Raw genomic sequence first — 22585 nt, 5'->3', positions numbered from 1 at the left:
TGTCGTCATGAGCTGATGAACTGAGGTATTTCAATTTCCTGTAATTTCCTTTCGAGGAAATTGAAATAGCTCAGTTTCCTTTACAGGAAGTTACAGGACAGGAAGCGGAGAGATGTTGCACAAATAGTGTGTATTTCCAGCTGACAAATTCATATGTGCATCTCCAGAAAGGAAAGAATGTTGCAGTATTTAGTAAACGCATCCACCCAGCGAGATGTTGCGCTTTGGTACTCACAGCTTCCCTGATGAACTCCTCCATGTTGACGACGACGGTCAGCATGATGTGCGCCAATTTTTGTCTTTTCAAAAATGGCCCTAAGTTGCACCTCACTTCGCGGCACAGAGCCGTTTTGCAGTTCTGCGGCAAGAAGGTTTCTTGTGTTATTGGTGTGCACACACTAAAGCTAACGGCGTAAGCGTGCCAGCGGAACGAATCAGTCTCATGGGTCGACATCAAGGGTAGTAAATTGTAAATTATGGGGTGCATTGGCTACGACGAACGCCGTAGCGAAAGGCGCTGAATTAATATCCACCACCTGGGGCTCCTTAGCTTGCGCTGATATGCGCAGCACTCGGACGTTTTTTTAAACGAAATACGGCCGCGGCGGCCGGGATCGAACCAGCGAAGCGAAGACAGTGCGTTTCGCTCAGCATCCTCTTCTAATGCGGCTGATATATATATAAGTAGGACAGATGATTGTCGATTCTTTTTGCAGCATACGTACCTGCCTTTAGAATACAATAACCTAAAGATATGGCAAGTGCGCGCTCTGTCAGGAGTAGGGCAACCAAGGCAATCCCTACTCGACACAACAAGTTTATGTGAACTCGACAGGAGCGTGTCGAGACCGCTCCGGCATCCAGCGTTGGTTAGGGCACTTCAAGCGTGGAAATTAGGTATTCAGCGTACTGTGGTTGTTCCTCTCAACTTCGTTCACAGATTTCCTAGTCGTTTAGCTGCTGCAACCACAGCGAATTGTCTCGGTATCGGTGGCTGCAACGGCAAAGAGATTAAGTGAGCCACGGAAATGAGCATTTACATGGTTCCATAAACCAAATGCGAAGAAGTCAGCATCTCGAAGTCGCTCAAATTCGGTATACGGTTCCGATGCATGCGACCACAGCTAAACCTTACCAGGGGCTGTATGTTCTGGTGCAGCAGAGCGGTGAGCCTCTCTTCGCGGGGAGAGTCGTCTTCGGGCAGCGACCGCTGAACGCGGCCGCCCAGGCTTCCGTCACGCGCGGCAAGAACATCGAAGTTCGAATCGTTTTCTCTGTTCTGCGTTGCCTGGTCGTCCTCGTCGGGCGTGACGAACCCTTCCACGTCGCGACAGGTTCCGGGCACAAACGTCCCGTCCTGCAACACCTTCAGGACAAGAGCGGAAAATCGGAAAGTGCTCTCTCGTTTTTTTTTCTTTTTCAAAAGAACTAGCACTTCAGGATTAGGTTTCAAGAAGTCGTCGACAGTGTACTGACCCCAAGGGATCTTTTGCGCATGCACGGGCCGTTATATTAAATGTCTCGGAAGGAAAATACGTAACCGATGCACACTGAGTCAGGGACGGAACTTCAAGGTTACTAAATAGATCGACGTCGAGGTTGCAGTGAACGATGGAAAGAAAAAGCTGGAAGGAAATCAAACGCGAGCTTGTGACATATTCTACCCGACAGTAAGATACGATAATAGATCTGGGCGGGACGCGTGGTATAAACGTGGCGGGCAGAACCATGCGCGCAGAACGTGGTTCCAGGAACATCTGAGGAGCTTGGGTGGAATGATGAGGTTAGGAAGGTTGAGCGTGGCTGAGTGCAGTTGGCGCTGGAAAGGGGCCATCGGAAACTGTTGTGAGAGATCTTTGCCCTGCGATGGACTTAGCGTGACTCAGGAAGATAATGATAATGGCGAAGGAATATTTTTGGTAATCTGACTTTGGTTGGCAAGCTTGGAATCTTCTGAGTATTTCTTGTCCGAGTGGAAAGACCTCTCGGAACAGAACGCTACACAATTATCGTTGGCACTTTGTTCCGGAGAGAATAAAAAGAATCTGAGTTATTCCATTTCTTTAATTTTTGCAGCATGTGCTTTACACTCAGTTCGATGCTAGGAATTTTTAGCAGGTGAAACTATGCTAAGAGTGCTAGTGACAAACAAACAAAGAAACAAACAAACAAACAAACAAAAAAAGGAGCGCGAAGCTAGTGGTGGTATCCACACTGCAGGAATATCAATCACTTACAGCAGAGTATTCAACTTCAGTTCAGCCAGGGTGCTAATATTAGCTCAAATTACTTCAAGTGTATGTTCGAATTTAGATTTCATGGAGCGATAAGGTCCAGCCTTGATTGCGTGGTAATTTCTGTTTCGAACATAAAGAAACTAAATTAGAACTCTGGCGGTGCTTCCTTTTTATTTCATTTTACTACAGCATACTCACAAAAAACTTATAAAAAGAACAACATTGGAGAGATACGGAAGACGTCTTTGCCCTGCAGTGGGCGTAGTTAGGGCATTCATCATGATGATGAAGTGGGCCGATTTAATACGATGAAGGGAGCTTTCAGTTCCAGTTAAATATGTACAAAAAGAATAGTCGTCGTAAATACCCTGATCTTCGTCACGTTGGCGATGGGATTCTGCGATTCTTTGAATACGTGTGGGACTCGAATAGACAGCTGAACTTGCTGTATTGGACTTGCGTACTGCTTGGCAAGCTGAAAGTGAAAAAAAAAAAAAATAGCATGCCGGTCAAGTAAACTTTGTCCGAACAGTTCGTTTTTGTTTCTGCGACAGACAGGGAACAAAACCTATTGGGGCTGGAAGCGAAAGAAGCGACTGCACATCCTCCTAATTTTCTCGCTACATGGTAGCTAAACTGAGGAAACGTGGACTAGCTATTTCATAAGCCCCATTATTTAATGACTGTTATTGTCATTACCAACTGGGGTGTAATGTCAGCGATTGCTTGTGTCGGGCCCATGTCGTTCGATTTAGTTATATACATGTATACATGCGATCAAAACATCCACAGTTTGGTTTGGTGTGGTGTCAGCTTTCTTTCAAAGGATAGCGCAAGCCAAAGCAAAGCGGCAGGTTCGGTTTTACAGGGTTTAATGTCCCCAGTGACTCAGGCTTTGAGGGACGTCGTAGTGGAGGGCTCCGGATAATTTAAACTTCCTGGGACACTTTAACGTGCTCTGACATCGCACAGTATACGGGCCTCTGGTGTTTTGCCTCTTTCGAAATGCGACCTCCGGGTCTGGGATCAAACCCGCTTCTTTCTGGTCAGCAGCCGAGCACCATGAGCACTGAGCCACCGCGGCGGCCTTAAGCAAAAGGAAGTAAGCCTGAAGGGGGCTTGGCTCCCTGATAAAAATAGCAGCACACGTCTTTAACGTACACAGAACACAAAACAAGCTTACATGCAATACATAACGCAATATCTATGGAAGCCTTCGGACCATTTTAAGGAAACAGCAATACGTGTACACTTATTTGCGCACACAAATGAAACAATTCGCATGCATGAATAATGCACATTCCATGCTACAAGAACTGCATATAGAGACAAGATCATAAATTCAGAAAAACTGAACTACAGAGAGCACACGCAAGGAAACTATCAGTTAAATATTGTTTTATATTGGTTTTAAATACACTTGCTAATGTCGAGAAGTCCCCATCAGCTGAAATTTTCGTTGATAACAAAGGGTACCTGAAAAAAGTTAATTTGTGCTTCCTGTAATCAGTCTGAATGAGAGGTGCAGTATGTGTCATACTTAAAGTAAACACGGCAACGCGTGGCTGCCGCGCTTCTCTTCCGCCTACAGCCGTGCTCATGCGCAGTAAGAACGGCTTAAGAAGGAGCAGCCGGCCGTTCTTACTGCGCATGCTCCTTTGCCGCGTATGCTAACACCTGCGTATGGTAACGCCTGATGCCGCCTGTTCTCGCCGGCTGTCGCGGGAAGCGTTTCGCGAAGTGCAGCGGCCATGCGTTGGCGTGTTCCCTGTAAGTATAACTCGTACTGTGAAGAAATTTCTTCGTGTTCTCAGGTGCTTTTATACGGCTGGTATCTCTGGTAGGTTTGCATAGAATATGTCACATTATGATGCAGCGAACAAAAATAATAAATTTGTTCCACATGCAGAATACCAAACCATTTAGAACTCAGTTCATGACAGACTCGTTATACGAGGTGAATAAAAATGCCGGGGGTGCTCTGCTGTGGATAAATTTTGTTAACTGTCTAAAATTTCGTAACTCCCTTTCCAAGTTTTAGTTAGTCATCAGCAGGGTAATTTATCTTTATTGAGCACAAAACCAAAATTGAAGTGACGATTCAGCGAACCTCTGTGCAGGAAAACAGATTCGAGCAAAAAGTTAACGCGTTTTTTTTTTTTGTCAGAAATTCCTCAGTGTTGCGTTTTTTAGCATCATCCGCAGGCGTGAAATGTACTGGGTCATAAAAATAGGAAATCGAAGCGGCAAAAATGGACTCACGACGAAGCTGTGTTCCAGTTGAATCGTCTTAGTCTCTGCATTGAAAGTGACCACGTCTGGCGTGGCTCTCCTGGAAGAGTTGGAGCGGTAAATGTCAACGTATGCACGTCAGCGGTTCCTGCACATCGTATTCAAATTTACCCGAAGCCATTGTGTGTTAACATGAGTCTCACCCATATTATATTAGCATGAATGCGCCTCGCGATGCATGCCTTCTGTCGGAGCGGTACGGCAACAGCGGCATTACGTGTATTAGCTGCGCATGTCTTAGATTTGTTTAATGGATACGGGCGCGTTTCACCCAGAAACAAAGACAGTACGCTGGAGGCCGATTACTACACGCATAGCTTTTTAAAAATATCTAGGGGCAACTAATTGGATTCATGCGGAGGAAATGCGATAACAGTTGTCTTCCATTCACCAATCAATTCCAACTCTGATTATATCCTTATTTCATTTCTGTCCGCAGTCGCTTCTGTTATTCTTTTTTTATTCTATTCTATTCTGATTATTTTTGATTTTCTTATTCTAACTCCATTCTATTCTATTCTTATTTGCATTATTAACTAATTAGGGGTCCTAACTGCTACAACTACTTCCTATACGTACCTTACTCCATTACTACCTATTATATGTACTTAGATATGCTAACTACTCATGCTATGTGCTAATCAATTACTAATTATAAACTACCACACACACACACACACAAACATGCAACGCACGCACACACACACACACACACACGCACGCACACGCACGCACACGCACGCACGCGCACGCACGCACGCACGCACACACACGCACGCACGCACGCACGCACACGCACACGCACACGCACGCACGCACGCACACACGCACACACGCACACATGCACACGCACACACGCGCACACACACATGCACACGCACGCACGCACGCACACACACGCACGCACGCACGCACACACGCACGCACACACACACACACACACACACACACACGCGCGCGCGCGCGCGCGCGCGCGCTTGTGTGCGACCGTGTTGAAATGTACGACTGCGCATTTAAAAGGTCTGCCGCGCATCATATTGTCCATACCTTCCATCCATGCCGTTTACTATAATATCGGCGCTGAAAAGTTGCTTATTATTATTTTTCTTCGCTACGTTACGCGCGAAAACTCGCCTCATGAACAGCTTCCTTTTCGGGCTCGCTGCGTCTCGTCCGTCTGCGGGCTGTCACCGAGACGTTAAAATACCTTATTTAGTTAATTTTTTCACTAGTAGATGCAGGTACGGATTTGTTGCGTACGTAAGCGTGTATTGGCAGAAGTAGAGGAGCAACTCAACTAGAACTCCTTACGCTTGCGCTTATGACGATCAGTGATCTACATACTATTGACAAGGATAAAAAACGTTGTGCCGTAAGGGCCTTACGGTAGCATCTATAAACGCTGTATTCGCAGTACATGGGCTTTGAAGTAAGATTCACTGAAATGTTAGGACACTGTGGCCATGGTTTTATATCTTGATGAATAATGAAGTCTCCCTACGCAACCTTTAATTTTTTTCCCGTCCCAGATAGGTGCCCGGAGTGAAGCGCTTCAAAGTAATTTCTTCGATTTGAGCTGCCTTGTTAGAAAGTAAAAAAAAAAAAAAGAAAAATGGTGCGTGTGACAGTCGAAGATATTCAGCTCACCCAAACATGGAGATGTCCGCCTTGTGTATGAAAGGCAATGTGAGCACGACCTTGTTGTCGCTCGGCGAGGCCTCATCGCTGGTCGTCGTCGCTTCGGCGGTCAGGTCGAACGTTGCCTCGACCTGACTCACGTCCAGCTTCAGAAGGAAGGACGCCTGCAGAAGCCGAACACGGGACATAGTTCTTTGTAAAAATTTATTTTCGCCCTACGATTAGCAAATTTCGCGAGCTGAGAGTTAATCTCACAACAGTGAAATGAAGAGGTGACACCTGCCGAGGCATTTAACGCACCCGATTTGTGGCGCCGGTACTTTTTGCGAAGGAAAAGGAACCACCTCTGCGAGTATGCATTGTCAGTCGCACATTTGAACAAGACAGCCGTTTCTACTTTTGCGATTTGTGCTTTTGCTACTTGCACTGAAAGGGAGAGACTCCATTGACACCTGTGCAGAGCTCATCGGGCGCCTTCTCGCTTCCGGTGACGTCACCGGCCACGTGACCATGGCTAGCAACCTTGCATACGAAGGCACACAATAGAATGTCACTAAACGTTGTTTAATTATTGTTACGACTGGAAACGTTTGACGCGATTTGCTGTAAGAAAAACGGGCATCGGCAGTGATACTTTTATCCAAGCATCGAGGCAGAGACAGAATGAACATATTCTTGCGAAAAATAAACATCAAAACCTCCTCTTACGGTAGCGGACGAGCTAGGCTTTATCGACTACTTCTCCTGCAGCGTTCACAAGGTTTAGTATACATACATATACATACCTTTTTCGAGGGTCGGAGGGGGTTGCCGGCGTCGCAGAGGATGACGAAAAAATGGTGTGACGGGTCCTGCTGGACGCTGCAGCGGTCCTTGTTCACCAGCCGCACGCGGTTGGGCAGCGTCACCATAACGCGGGCCATGTACGCCGGGTCCGCGGCGCCGTCGTTCTCCACGTTTAGAGACAGCGACAGGTCGCGCTTCTCGCCGACCACCAGCGGGTCCCCTCTGCAAAGGACATGTTTGATGGTGGAAATATGTAGCGCTCCCGGTTAGGTACAGTTCTTGCAACGGCAGCTGTATGCTTGCAGTGCGCAGACACATGGCCAGGGTATAGACACCACGGTGGGTTGAACCGTTGGACTCATCAACGCACGCCCTGTGCGCAGTATGTAGTAGCTGACTGTACAACCTTGCTGAGTCTCCAGTCTTTAGACCGCATAGTGGAGCACAAACTGTACCCTAAAGTAACACAGGGTCTTGAAAGGTGAGGACTAGAGTTGCTCCAACTGGCAGAGATTTAGAGATTGAGGGCGGCCATAAGTGGCTCAAAATCACAGCTGAAAATCAAACCACGTGACCTGAAAATTTTTGGCCAAGGCTGTGGCTGTACTTTTCTCGCTCTTCCCCACTTTAACTGCCGCAGTTAAGCTTATGCCACAAAGACAAACTTGATGTTGGACCAGCTGCCCACCTAGAGTAAGACGGTTGCCACGCATTCGATTTCTTGATAACCGTCTGCTCGTCCGCGCAATGCCTTTACTTATTGCATTAGTACTTCCATGAATAAAGCTATATAAATGAACAGGTTGTCGTTTGTAGTACGAGACAGCAATTGCTTTGCAGTTAGAGTTTTTGTTTTGTCGATGTCCTAGAGGCTCCAGTATGGATAGAAATAAAGTGTCTTTCTTACTTTCCTGTGATAACCAGGCCGGCACTCTTTTGCTCTCATACAGTCTATGAAGGTACGGTATACTCACTTGTAGCCGATTATATCAGCGTGCAGCTTCAGATCCGCCCGGCACATGTCGTCCGGTCCACAGCCGTGCTGATACGGAATCTGCACACAAATACACGATACAATGCGCGTCATATAAACAATATGAAAAAGGAGCTCTTTAGTTTGCTATTTTGTTTATATTTAGAGGATTGGCGACGCAGGCGAGGTTGCCGATGTGCTGGAGCAGGTCATGTAGGCAAATCTTTTCCACAAGCCGCTCCAGCGCTTAATAATGTCCGTTAGTCGAAAAGAGAAGTTTTCCTTCCTTCTAGTTGGAAGTACTATATTTCCTGAAATCGTCTGGTTCTTGTAGCCTGCGTTCCTCGACATTTCCACAGTGGGCGAACATCAGCGACCGGCGTGGAATATTTAGGGAATGTGCTCGCTACTCCACCTTCTCGAAAGCCCCGTCGGAATGTCTCTGACGAGTAAAGGCCGCACCAGCCCATACACATCCTTCTACGGGACACCTCATCCAATCTCGTTAAGCTAAGAGAAATGGGAAAAGTGCCCGGGGTATCGAGGGCAAGTGTACTTCTCCATAAAGCGGATGAAAAGATGGGCAAAGCGGAGATCAAAAGGGAGGCTGGCGGGGGCATTCGTATTTGGGGTGTAGTGTGTGAGGATCGACGCCTGTTTTCCTCTGGTCAACATTTCGAGCCCCTTCTTGCGTGTAGTGTATATGTATGCATTCCATGATTTTTTTATTGAGAGCATGTATCTCCTGAGTGATGCTTAATGTTATTGTAACTCTTTTACTGTAGTATATTTTATATAGTGCCTAAGGTTTTACGCCCCAAAGCGACGTGGGCTTTAAGGGACGCCGTAGGCAAGTGCTCCGGATTAATCGCGGCACCAGGGGTTCTTTAACGTGCACAATCATCGTACCGTACACTGGCGCCTTTCGTTTCGCCTCCATCGAAACGCGGCCTCCGGCGAGTTGATTACTGTCCGCTAGGGAAAACGTGTAAATATAGGCTTCTCATAGACACTACCGAGTATAAAAGGATAGGGAAATGAGAGGCTTGTTATGAGATATATTTGAATGAAACTAACAGTCAATGAAGCCAAAGAATTCTTAGGGGCATGTGCATGTTTTTAATTCGTGGTATTTGTCAATGGGAAATTAGCAGCCTAATTATTTTTACCTGGAAGGTAATTTACTATAAAGTAGAAGAAAAAAATTGGCAGCAATATTCGTAGCTACGCCATGGTTCAGCTGGTTGTGTAGCTGGTGGTGGTGCTTGTGGTTAGACTTGTGGTGATGCATCGGTTATACAATCCAATCCAATCGAATCCAATCCAATCCAATCCAATATGCTATTATGGTAGGTACCGGCCTCGCTACGCGACGGGCTGAAAGTGCAAATAGTATTGCTTTCGCAATAAAAAGCAACCCCATGACTCTAATAGAATCTGAACCCACGAGCACCGTATGTCTCGTGCAGCTGTCTACCAAATAAGCAATGGCTCTGGCTGTACCGCTGGCAAGCACTTTAAGCACTGAAAGGTCTATTTTGCGAGTTTTGCGTATGGGAAGTGTTCTTTACGCTATGCTTTTTAATGCAGCAATGACTGGTATTCTGGGGGCCTTGAAGAAAAATAGCGGGCCATTCCGCATACCAATATGCAAACGACATTTGCATTTGCTTCATCGCCTATGAGCACAAGCGACTGACTCTGATAGCTCTGCAGCCTCTTATTATAATATACAAGATCATCTTCGATCTGTGAGGTTGTCTATATCGGCCGAAAAGTCAGGCGCCGTCCTGATCCCTGGTATTGGAAGACGCTATGCGCGGCTGAATATAGAGACTTCGTTAAAACTTCGTTAAAACATTAAGTTGGGCTAGTTGGTAACGGCTTGATGGAATCATATTCTTAGCGGTAAGAAACAGACACAACACCAAGATACACACACACAGGACACCCGCTAGACTTCAACTATCTTTACTGGACACTTGTACGACATAAATATGTATCACTGAGCACACGCAGGTGCCTCGTCATCCGCATCAGGTCTAACTACGCCCTCCCCTCTCCTGCAAGGCATACGGTTGCGCAGATAAACAATCTCTTTTTCTGCCAACGCCAGGGAGGGAGTGCTTACACACATGTCGCCCGCCTCTTGAATACGAAAGGCTTCGATAACTTCCCTTTCTTTTTTGTCGGTTCCCACTAGCGGGTGTCCTGTGTGTGTGTATCTTGGTGTTGTGTCTGTTTCTTACCGCTAAGAATATGATTCCTTCATGAATATAGAGCTTGAGAGCTTGTCTATTGGCTATATGGGAGACGCTATGCGCGGCTGAATGTAGAGCTTGAGAGCTTGTCTATTGGCTAATTTATACACATACGCTTTCTTAACGTCATTCTTGGTTTCTAGCGACGAGCTGTAGACTCCGCAGAGACGCAAGCGATCAACAGGGAAGTAAGCCTTCCTCAATGGTCAAACACCACAAAGCCCTGTTAGTGAGCCGCAGCTACCTTCAATTTCCCCTATCGCATCACAGTTTGATAGTCTTGAAATTTTGTACCTGCTTTTTTTGTATGTTGTATTTTTCTCGCTTATTCCCTCCCCCCCTCCCTTTTTTATTTATTCTTTTTCACGCATTTGACTTGCGTGCGTTTTGTTGTTACCTCCTTTAATATTTGGATTACCTTGACCATGCGTACCTCTATCTTTTTGCCTGTCAAGAACAGTAAAAAAAAAAGTGCGGATCGGTCGCCTTCGGAAGTAGAATTGATTGCTGAGCGCAGTTGTGCCTACTCCTTGTCCTCGTCCGTCGTTTGCCAGCGCTACTCTTGTCAGAATGATTGTAACCAACCAACTCGCCCAGCAACATACCAACAAAAGAGAAACTGAACACAAACTGAAAGTTTTCAATGATTGTTCTGTAGTCAAGGTTAGTGGAGCTAGGGTAGTAGAATTTTATATACTATCTTTGACTGATGCCTTGTCTGCCTGCTTTACTTTAGTTTTGTTCTCCATGGCGTCTAAAAGCTTTGCCATTGAGGCGGCCTTGAGAAAACTTGGGTGCTTCGCAGCTCAACCTGTACTAACCATGATGGATGCGAAATCGTCTACCTCCAAAATTAGAGCGTGGCTTCCCTCTGAAAGGTTCTACCGTAGTTCTTTGCACCGGGACCAACAACTGCAGGACAAGAAATTTTGTGCACATTTTCAGTGGGTGCCTTCGCACATAGGCGTCTTGGGAAACGAGGTGGCTGACAGCCTCGCCCATGCAGCGCTGTCTGCTGAAACATTTAAGAAAAGTGCTTCAAGATACCGAGTGATTCTTTAAAAAATGGTGCTCATCTATCTCACATTCCTTTGGTGTACGCCCATTTAAACGCGTATGACCGAGGGAAGCCACTCCACTACATCGCATTTGAATGGGTTCTGCTTGTCCCCCAGCGTGTATGCACAAGTCTGGAATCATTTCCGCTGCATTATTAATGTAGGGTGTGCAGTAGTGTATGCCATTGTCTTACGTGGTGCGCAGATCCCAACGCGAAGAGGCGGGTCCTGCTCGCTTCCCTCAGGAGTGCAGGGGTGCCACACGTACGGCTCTCCGCAGTGAACTGCTTACTAACATGGAAGCCGGACAGTTAGGAGGGAGGATTCCCGGCTTAATCTACAAATCCTTAAGGACACTGATTTGTACTGCATGTGGCGACCGTGACAGTTGGCGACTATCGTGGGCGCTTGTATGCATGGTGGCAGATATCTGATAGGTCGCAGAACTGTGCCTCAAACCCTGGTAGTAAATTGACAATTCAGCGTCGTTACGGTGAAGTAGTTGCCGGGAGAACAACTGCAAGTCTCTCCCCACCTGTTGCTAACAGCCACCTCAGGCTGAACGTAACACGCCACCTGACAGATGGCGCGTGTCGGCGTGTGACAGACGGCGCGGTGGCAGGTGGTAGCTGAGTGAAACGTCACCTGCCACGGCGAGAGTGGAGGAATGGAAAACCGGAAGGTGGCTGCCACGAGAAGACCCCGAAGGGTGGCTAGCAGCGTAACACGCCACCTGACAACACTGGCACGTGGCGTGAAAATACGTGAGGAGCCGCGCTCAAATTTGGCATTACTGACTATCGTTATCTATCTGTCCGTTTTTTTTCCCCTAGAATCATCGGCGGCAGAAACCAGTGAAATCGGCGAAAGAACGGCTTACCGTCTTGTTGACAGCCAGCGGGAAGCCCCTATCGGGAACCGGGCAGGTGGGACACCAGCTGTGGTCGCTGATGTTCCGCAGGCGGTACTCCAGCCGCACGACGAACGGAGTGAGCGGGTCGACAAAGCTTTCCTGCCGAAACCCAGAGGCAGGAATGGGGACCAGTCTTTTTGTCGCGAGGGTACGTGAGCGATCCTGCCTCAGCTACCCTACGTTTTCATGCGACTGCTCTTCATAATGGCTGATTCCTTGGTGTGCACTGAGGCTGTGAGTGGTGTTGTTCTGACCAGCATGTTGTTACTTTAAGGCTTGTGCGTAGAAGTGATGTCTGAACAATGTGAAAGTTTTTTTCTTGCAACCAAATGACGCTGTCTTGTAATTTAATGAGCGCAAACGACCAGAGAGAAAGCATTAAGCTGCCATGGCATACCAATTATTCCATCTGTTTTGTCCCTCTGCTAGTGAGGAATATTTTAGTTATTCGGACATGTATAAGCTAAGTGTTACATTACACGAGGGACGGTACACTAACACAGACACACAAATTCGAATCTGTTTTGTTACACCACATTTCCGACGTCACCTACAGCAACAGCGGACGTATATAGATCACCTCGCTTTTGACGCATTATCTGCGCCACACGTTACACTGCTGCTGCCTCATCTCCATTTCATGCTGAACTTGTGACGTTTAGGAACTGCAAGTTCTAAACAATTTTCTGACGTTCTGAACACCCCAGGCCAAAACCGTCGTTGGCGCATTCTCGAAGCCCATCTAATCGGCTGGCAATTCTAGCTGCGATTTTATTTCTTGCAGTTTTCATAAGTGTTACTTTCATTGCCAACAAAATGAGCTCTGGCTAAGATGCATTCTACAAGAAGTGCAATTGATATAGGTGATTCATCGTTTGTGCCACCTTCATGCGCAGCGTTACAGCGAATAGTGTGCCTCGATGCGAGGCGCTAGCATCAATACAACCTATCACAGAACATGATGGCGCCACCTACCAACAAATACGCTTCTCCTGCATGAAACTGTTGGGGTAAACTAGGGATTGTGCAGGGCAGGAACCTTATTGTCAGCTTGAGTCACAGGTTCTATAGTGCTTATAGACACGAATAAACGCCATTTCATACCCGGCAATGCTGGACGAAAGTATTTTTGAGCGGAAAACCTTTTAAGAATGCAATTTTTTTTTACATAATGTAAGATTTCACTATAACAATCATTATATCTGCGGAGCAGCCGATGGCAGTCTTGTTTATTTTTTTCTATTCGCGTTTTTGCTATCGTCAAAAGCGTTCCCCATTGGTTTTCCACGGCAGTCTTAACCGTTCGACGCGATCGATGGAAACACTTTAAAAGAAAGGCTTTGCTACCTATCATAACCTTCAATATTTCTATAACAGTGCCTCACAATTTTGTAATTTTCAAAATTTTTGTCCGAGAAAGCTGCGCATGTTCTAAAGCGACGCTCGAAAGCTACTGGCTTACGTCAGCGCGAGACGACGCCTGGTGACGAGTTATTGTGTACAAAATTTACTTAAGAAACCTGAACGCCTTCTGAACGGCAACAAAAAGGCCTGCGTCGAGTATGAGGGCTGCAAGAACTCTAGTGTCTCCTCTTATTCCCTCCCAGTGCCTGCTGCATCGTTATATATATTGCGCAAGCTGTCGGCCAGTCTTCCGCTTTACAGGTACGAAAAGTTACACAAAGGGGTCTACCGGCTGTCTTTTTTCATTCACACCGAGAGTACTATGAGCAGAAGAGAAACAGGCACCAGGAGGTGTACAACGGGTAAAAAACCCATTGGGTCGGTAGCTATGGCAGAGTCATCGCAGAGCGCAGAAAAGTAGTACCATCCTCGTGCTTTCTTTCATCCCTATGTATCGCGCTGTTGAACGACACGTATATAGAGGCAGCAAACTTACATTGAGGTACACGAGCCGCTTCTCGCATATCGTGTGTCCTTTCTTCGCTTCTACTAGCCAACTGTACTTGTCCATGAAACCCCGCACATTGCGGTTCTCTATCCCGCGGTTCACGTCCAGCGTCAGGCTTGTTTCCACCTCTGCAAGAACGAGCGCGCACGTTAAGAATGAATAGAGAAAGAGAATTTGCAACGAGCAATTTCACCGTGCAACTACAGCACACCCCGTTTATCTCCGGGGTCCCCCGGTCAGCTCAGCGGATGATAAGAATGGGAGGGAATCGAAGGAAAAGGTCTGTCAGTTTATACCTTTCCAGAACTTCAGACAATGAGAGGTACAGAGCAGTGAGACTGTCGGGTTGTAGCCATAGTGTTGAACTGCATTTCTAGTCACCTTCTCCCCCCCCCCTCTCTCTTTGTCTACGTCTTTCGCGCGGGTGCTTGAAGAAGAAGAGGAACGATGGTCAGTAAAGTGCAAAGAGTGCAGAACTTGGAAAATAAAGAAAATCGAAAATAGCGTATTTGGGATTTTTTAAGTAAACAAAAAGCTCAAAGGTCCCCATGACAACGGGTGTCTAATCGTGCTGATTTTTCTGGATGTTCTTCAGTCACGTGTTTACCTGAAAGTAAATTCTTCTTAATTTCGTCGTTTATGAGTGCAGCAGTGTACTGCCACAATAAAGAACATTGCTCCGGCTTGCACGTTCTCGCTGACCGCCTTCTTCTTTTATACAGCCCATAAATTTCACGGAACCTTTAGTGCATGTTACCAGCATAAATTGAAATATCTTTCTGTCGTTCGGCGCTCTCTGGCTAAAGCCAGTGGCGCCTTGGACTAGGGGTGCCACCCAAGTTGCTCGAGCAACCTTCCTCATTTTATATAAAAGTTTTCTCTCTCTCTCTCTGGCCAGAGCTGCCCTTGCGCCTTAAAAACTACTGACATCAGTTCCTTGTCAATGTGAACGCGCAGGGGTTGTTGCCATTTAGGTCTAGCCATTGAAGATTCAATATTTGTGTGTGTTCTTCTCGTTGATAGGTAGAGTTGTTTGATTTTATTTCTATTCTTCGCTCTCGCAGCAGTTAACAAGAGTTAGTCTAAAATCTGTCTTAAAGTCACCGCTGACAAGTTTTCCTGATCCCTGAAAGTACAAGGCTCAACGTGGAAAACAGCAATGCTATCCTTCGGAGAGATAACATTCTGACTACGGTTCCCTTGCAGAGCATCGGCTGTGCATTGTAGCGCAAAAAAAGCACAAAAATAATATAACACTGCAAAGCTAGAGGAATACCGCACAATTAAAAAAATTGTCCAGGAAACGACATGGATGAGCCAATGAAAATGGCATGCTCACCGGCCATGTCGGTGACAAATTTTCCCGAGTAGTAGATGCAGGCAGTGAGATTGAAGCACGAAAAGGTCACTCCTCTGGAATCTTTGCATTTAACCATGCCTTCTGTGATCATTTCAATATCAGGAATGATGGAACCGTTCAGCTGGGCAATCGGGCGAGATCTGACAAAAAGACACGCAGTAAAATTTATTGTTGTGCTGCTTAAATGACAGGCTTCAAATTGCGCGTTTACAATTATGCCAGTAGAATCTTCAGCCAAGGTGAGCTCTCCACTCACCTAAAAAGCACTGCGGTGTCCGTCATATATGACCCGACAAGAATATCTGTAATGGAAAAATCAAAATAGAATGTTAGTGTAAAAGACTCAGTATGCACAGGACATTCCAACAAAATAAATGCATTGTTTTGCTGTATTTCTTTCGCGTGATGCTACCGTACCGTACAGGTAAATTGTTTTTGTGCGTTGCGAAGACAATTACAGAGATAATTTTGTCCGTTGACACACGGATGTTAAAACGCGCTCAAAATTAGAGTCAGCCAGATCTTCTCATTATCGGCCCAATCACGAAGCCTCAACTTCAGCTCAGTCCATGAAAAACAAAATACTCGCCCAGTAAGATAAATTCGTAAAGAAACTCGGAAAGATGGTTAATCTGCTTGCCTGATCGCAGCCATTTCTTTTTAGCTGCATGCTCTTCGATTGTTTCAAGTGCCTTCTATGCTGACTGGTTCCTTGCAAATTTTGTATATATTTTGTATTACACCTCAGAGCTACTCATACGTATTAAGGTTTTATTACTTTTCAAATTTTCTATGTTGTAAATGCCATTTATGTTGTGAATTGCCATGTGAATTGATCTGTATTTTGATAACTTCACTTGATTTTTTCACTAGTGTGTAAAGTGCCCTTCCTGCTTAGACCTAACCATGATTCATAGTAAGTCCGCACATAAATAAAAAAATAAAAAATATAGCGGTGAAAAACTTTTCGGCAGGTTTTTCACATGAGGAAGTTAACGAAATCACTTCAATACTGAGGAAGCTGTCTGCGTCCTCGTGGCTGCATTAGGTGGTTGTCAGCTGTGATTGTTTCTTTTCACCTGCCAACAATATTCAGTACCTCGCATATGTTATGATAATAGATTCTTTTCACGAAATTCATCAATGTGATGCTAAAGCAGCTGAAAGGTGCTCAAGATAGCGTTTTAAAACGCGCACAGAAGCGCGTAAGAATGCCCACCTTCGTAATTGTTCCTGTCGACATCGACTCCCTTGGAGATGCTGATGCCGAATCCCTTCAGCGGATATCCTATGCGTGACGACACAACGCTCGCGTCTATCCTCTGCGCACGCAGTGGTGAAACAAAAGAACAAAGAAAATATTGCGCGTTCTTTGGGCAGTGGAGGACGAACTATTCCATCATGCCGGGACGACAGGAACACTTGGCGCAGAGTATCCTCAAATAATGATGTCGGGGCATTCGCCGTTCGAATACGTTCAACAGTCATGGCATTGCCGCGGAAGTTCAAGCATCACCGTAACGCAGTTTCGATTAGGGCCCGGAAATTTAGGCACTAAAGAACCCCGAAATAGGCAGGCATCTAGGCTCCAAAAAGTATTGAAATAGGCGCTATAAAGCAAACACAGGCTCCTTGAATAATACTCTTCATTTATTAGTAAAAGATTTTTCAGTCAAGCACGGAGCGCACGCAGTCCTCAAATGAAGCAATAAAGCACATTCTCAGGTTTTCGAACTTGAAGCTCCTTCGGTTTTCGCTAAGCAGAGCTTTGTACTTTGGAAAGCTTCTTTCGACGCCACATGAAGTTAGTGGCTTGAACCTAAAACATGACAGTTAATAGTGGCTCAGGCCTTCGGTAATGTTGCCGTATCGTCTCCGCGTTGAAAGTCTGATTTGGGACATTGTTTACAGGCCTCTATTTTTTTCTACCAATTATTCTATCTCCGTAGAAGCAGTAGCGCCCTTTCCTTCCAGTACCTGAAGTGCTTCTAGTACTCCTGCGACTGCCGTCAGTGATTCATTTATTGAGAATTCAGCCATTTCCAACTTTGTCATCCTTGCCGTCAGTGTTGAGAAGTTTGCACTATGTATGTCAGGTCTCTTTCCAAACTCGCCTCTTACTACACTTCGAGAAAAACACTTCTGTCAAGTTACACTTATAGAAAAACGTTTGGCGAAACCACCGCATTTTGCGCGTGCATCGGCACGCGCCTTTCACCATACTTAGACAGATGTCTCAAAATTTAAAAATGGCACCAAGGACCGAAATACCGGATTTAGGCATGTATAGGCAAAATGTGCGGTTAAATAGGCAGCATTTCTTTAAAAAATGACACAAAGGCAGGCAAATACAAAAATCCCCCGTTTAGGCATCTATAGGCTTGTTTAGGCAAATGTCTGAAGTTCCGGGCCCTAGTTTTGATACAAAAGTGACCCAAAGGTACAGCCTCAGTCAAATGTCACCAGGTCACAGGGTCTGCTAGATCGAGCAGCAGTGTATGTCCCGAGCATTGCGGTGGTTCTACCGCCTGTCGTAGGCGATGTTAAACGCCGTCGGGGCTGCCAACGCCCGCTACCCTCGCTTTTATTCGCAGTTGAGCGTGCGTGGTGAAGGAAAATCGCGATAAATCGTAACTCTTTGCCTCACATAATGTACGAACAGTGAAGAAAGGAGCACCATCGCTGCACCACTGCGCCAGGAGTGGCATGAGGACTCCCAGGGATCTATAAATGTTTAGTAGAGAATGACCAATTCCGCATATACGGACATTAACCTATTAAATCTACAGCGTCATACTCTTAAGGCGGAGCTTATGGGTGCACTAAAGAGGAATCTGAACTAGTCTTTTTACAGCGGGAAACAATCTACACGTTCCGAGCATTCTTAGAATCTTCGAATTATTGTCCTGTGTGGCCAATTTCCCTAATTTAAATCGGATGAAACGTCCCGGCTCCCGCCTGTTTTCTTTATTGCGTTAGCAATACTACTGTAGGTTTCGACTCGTCGCGTAGCCCGGGTTGGTAGGGACGGATGACCTTGAACAGCGTTGCTTCAGCCGCGCTCCGCTTCAACCGTCTGCGGCGAGTTCAAGAAAAGGCGGGAGCCGAGACGTTTAATCCGATTTAAATTATGGAAATCGATCGCACAAGACAATAATGCGAAGCTTCTAAGAATGCTCGCAACGTGTAGATCGAGTTCCCGCGGTAAAAAGGCGAGTTCAGATTCCTCTTCAGCGCACCTGTGGGCGTCCCCTCCAGTTTTAGTGCGCTAGGACTAAGCTAGGCGCCCACTCTACTATTTCTCCGATTTTTGACGCCTGGTTGACCTTTAAAATCGAGCCTCGACTCGAAACCGAAGTGAAAACCGAACTGCTAGTGCATCTGATTTGAATTTAGCCTAACCACGCTAAATCATCAGTCATTTTTCCCTCCGCCTTGTATGTAAGCGTGAAACACGGTTCAACCCTTGTTTTGTTAAGTGATACGGTGCGCCGGAACAAACCAATTCCTTTACCGGAGAGCACAAAAGAAAGAGCGCACTTTGACCACTGATCTCACCTGCGCATAGGCGGTCCTTTCACCGAGCGTGGGTGACCCGTGGTAGATATACACCGCTCCCACGTCGTTCTCGTACGGCGCGCCGATCGCCACGTCTGCAGGGACGACACGGTGAGGCCAGCACCTCCGGTGACACAAGCACGTCACACCGTGAAACATGAGGCATTTGAAGAGACTCTCAGATTCTCATCTATAGCAGTGTGCGACAGGTGGCATCACACACTCGAAACCGCTTAATTTTGATCGGCTCTCCTGTCGTCACCGGTGCTCACGCGAGTTCATCTGCATTCTTAATAAAGTCGAGTGCAGCACATATTGCTGGAACAAGCTTCCCTTGGCGAACGAAATGTGACATATAGTTGATCAAGAGTCCCCTTTTGTTCAATCCTGAACTTGTTAGCGGGATCAAACTTTTTTCCACCACTCACCGTTTCCTATAAGTTAGACTGGATTAAAAGAAGAAAAAACAATACTACCTTCATCTCGAGAAAAAGTTATGGTGAAACAAACTTCGCGCTCATAGACATAGAACACTAAAACCAGTACGCAGCATCCAGTCACCGCTGCAGCAAATATTTCTCTTCGCTTTGCTCACGGGAGTGGCATGTGTTCACAGGAAGGTGGATATTTGCGCTGCAAGAGAATGTACCCATCATTTCCCTGCGCAGCAGTCGCCCCCTTCGCATCTGGTCCACCTCTTTATTCGATATAATTACTGATTGTCGGGCTCCACTTTCTCTGTGACCCACCTGGAATTCCGTCCAAATTCAGGTCGCCAACCTTGGCGATAGTAGTCCCGAAACGAGCCGCGGTTGCTCGTCGTCCCTCCAGGTGTCCGGAAGTGTACAACCCCTTCGAGGATGAACGAAAGAGTTGACGTGCGCGTCACACAGAGAGCAGCCTGTCTATAATATGAAGCACCACGTGTGTTCCTTCTGCGACGTGCGACATACAAAGCGGTTTCCGTAATTCAGCGAAGTGTGAGTACTGTGTTCGAGAATTATCGCTGGCTCTGGAGACAGCCGTCATAGAGCCAACAAGAAGAAAGACGCTTTGCATAGCGCTGGCCTCGAATACAGGCTTTGAGAACGTATTTCTTTGAATGATAATAAAGGTCGGAAGAATAACCTGGAGTACTTGGGCAGATTTTTTTCTTTTAACTGCAAGCCCTGCGCACTTTGATTTTTATTCATTTATTTCTTCTTATAATACTCCTAATCTACTCATTCTACACAGCGCTATTCCCAAGACAAAAAAAAAAGACAAGAAAGAAGTGACAGAAAGCACGGCGGGCAAAAACAAAAAAAAAAATGAAAGCAATAAAAACGAAAGCGCAGTGCACATCCGTGAATTGTACACCTGCTGGTAGTATATTGAACATTCCGGCATGACAAGAGAAACAGTCAAGTAGGACACAGAATCCCTCTGAGTATACGTGTTTAAAGTAAATCTGAAAAACTTATAGAAAATGAAAGAGAATAATGAACATAAGTGAAACAAATTCGAGTGAAGATCATTTTGAACGCTTACATTTTAAGCAGAACTTCGATATCACGCTAAGTTACTACGCGTACTGATTCCAGTCTGTACTGTTGCCCTGGTAAGGAAAGATGTTCAAAGACGTCAGACCTAAGTTGAAAATGAAGTGGAGCAATTGGGAGCGGTCCGATAACACCAGCACATGACAATATCTTTCATATTTTTCCTCTATTGTTTCTTTATCCTCTCCAACCTGCAACACGAAAACGCTATTGTTGTCCTGGTGGCAGTTGTCAACATTTTCCTCTTTTTCGTACACTTCCTCAATTTCGAAATCAAATGATTATAATACACAACCACGCTCAGTACTCAACGTTTCCCACAATCCTAAGCAGTAATTGAACCGAAGCCGAAAACTCAATGAAAAGGGACTCAAGGTCGTTATATTAAATTTAACACAAGTCCATTACTACACTTAAATTTTAATTTAACTCCGTCATGCCACGCCAAAGTGTAATGCAAGACGCGTCCAGCTGAAAGCATGCGACTTCGCTGAAGTCATTCGGCTAACTTTAGGCAACCGAAGAATCTACAATTTCACAGGCAGTACAGAGCGCATCATAAGTGGTTGCCGACCGTGGGCTAGCCGACGACTGCGGCCAATAATTCCGTACCGAAGGCTCCTGCGAGTCGCAGACTTCCTAAGACTGAAGAGTTTTGTGAACCTCGGCTCCTGACTGGTTCAGCTTTCTATAGAGTTCTCTAGCAGGGTCGCTTGTATCCGTATGTCAGGCCTATACAGGTATGCACTCACGACGCCGTTGCTGCGGAAGACGTAGACGCGCCCTTCGTCCTGTCCGTGCGGAATGGCGTGCATGGGCGCGCCCACGAGCAGGTCGTCTATGCCGTCGCCATCCAGGTCGGTGGCCATCAGGGACGCTCCGAAGTACTCGCACATCTGCGACTGCGGTAGAGGAGTTCGGACACATGCACACCAGCCGTCGTAATTAAGGTTATGATAAGAAATTCAACTTCTTATCACAGATTTAATCTGTTTAATCTGTGATAAGAAGTTGAATTTCTTATCATAACCTTAATGCAGAAAGAGGCATGGAATCGATTTTTACTAATAACGAAAATTGCAAGGAGTTGTCCTAAGGCTCTTTAAGAAATTCTCCGTGATAGGGTAGCCGCAGCTGGCGCATGAGTAGGCTAAATATTGAACAGGAATTGTAAGGCCTTTTTCGTGCAATGGACGCCGCCGGGCTGATGACGGCGTGATAATAATTAGTGGCTTTTGAGGAGAGTAAATGGCGCAGTAACTGTCTCATTTCTCGGCGGACACCTGAGTTGCGCCGTAATGGAAGGAAGGAAGGTGTGATGAAAGAAGAAAGGAAGGTGCCGTAGTGGAGGGCTCCGTAATAATTATGACCGCCTGTATTCTTTGATATTAACGCACTATTAACGAGTGGAATCAGTTGCCACCATCATCAACAGTTGACATTGATGCCATTGAACAGGCCGTTCATTGATTTTTTTTTTTACTTGCCTTGTACTTTTTGTTTTGTGCTTTTTTGTATTGTGTTTATTGTGCCCCTCCTGGCAGGGCCCTTCACTGGGCCTGCAGTATGTTCTAAATAAATAAATAAATAAATAAATAAATAAATAAATAAATAAATAAATATGAATGAAGCCAACAGCCACAGAAACCAAGGGGCACAGGGGATTTTTTTTATGAATTTATTTATTTTGTGGTGTTGATCAATTTAGAATATTACTGAACATGTTATCGCTTAAAGCTAATTGATTAGAAAAGCAGAAGAAAAAACATAAAAAAAATCCCCTGTGCCCCTTGGTTTCTGTGGCTGTTGGCTTCATTCATATTTATAACGAGCCCCTCATCCCCTTCCCTTGTTTGCTTAATTGCTTAGCGAGGGCCTCGGTTCTGGCAGCCTTGACTCCATAGGAAGCATAAGAGGGTTCTCACGCAGCTTCCACCCTCTCCGTTCGATGACGTTCACGTCACTACCTGCGGTAACTAAGGACGTTCTACGTCCGCCGCTTATGAACGCGGGTGGCGCTGATGAACACTCTCAAGGTTAGGTTACTTGTAAACAT

At 45.9% G+C, this 22585-nt stretch overlaps 1 protein-coding gene across 1 annotated transcript in view; it reads right to left on the bottom strand.

Annotated features, from left to right (window-relative positions):
- The window catches only part of LOC149341706 (integrin alpha-9-like), a 47850-nt gene that overhangs the window by 3471 nt on the left and 21794 nt on the right, over positions 1–22585 (bottom strand). The window contains exons 11-25 of the mRNA XM_089546691.1: positions 21282–21431; positions 19738–19840; positions 18989–19083; positions 16650–16752; positions 15687–15732; positions 15410–15570; positions 14059–14198; positions 12126–12257; positions 7928–8007; positions 6953–7175; positions 6177–6331; positions 4500–4569; positions 2605–2712; positions 1136–1366; positions 236–358 (exon numbers count right to left, since the gene is read on the bottom strand). Coding sequence (XP_089402817.1) covers positions 236–358; positions 1136–1366; positions 2605–2712; positions 4500–4569; positions 6177–6331; positions 6953–7175; positions 7928–8007; positions 12126–12257; positions 14059–14198; positions 15410–15570; positions 15687–15732; positions 16650–16752; positions 18989–19083; positions 19738–19840; positions 21282–21431 — 1920 coding nt within the window. The remainder of the gene's footprint in view (positions 1–235; positions 359–1135; positions 1367–2604; positions 2713–4499; positions 4570–6176; positions 6332–6952; positions 7176–7927; positions 8008–12125; positions 12258–14058; positions 14199–15409; positions 15571–15686; positions 15733–16649; positions 16753–18988; positions 19084–19737; positions 19841–21281; positions 21432–22585) is intronic.

Source organism: Amblyomma mixtum, chromosome 5, assembly GCF_055824585.1.
Source record: "Amblyomma mixtum isolate Tamu chromosome 5, ASM5582458v1, whole genome shotgun sequence".
Classification (NCBI taxonomy): Eukaryota; Metazoa; Arthropoda; class Arachnida; order Ixodida; family Ixodidae; genus Amblyomma; species Amblyomma mixtum.
Note: the sequence above shows the minus strand (reverse complement) of the source record. Positions and strands in the feature narration are given on the sequence as shown.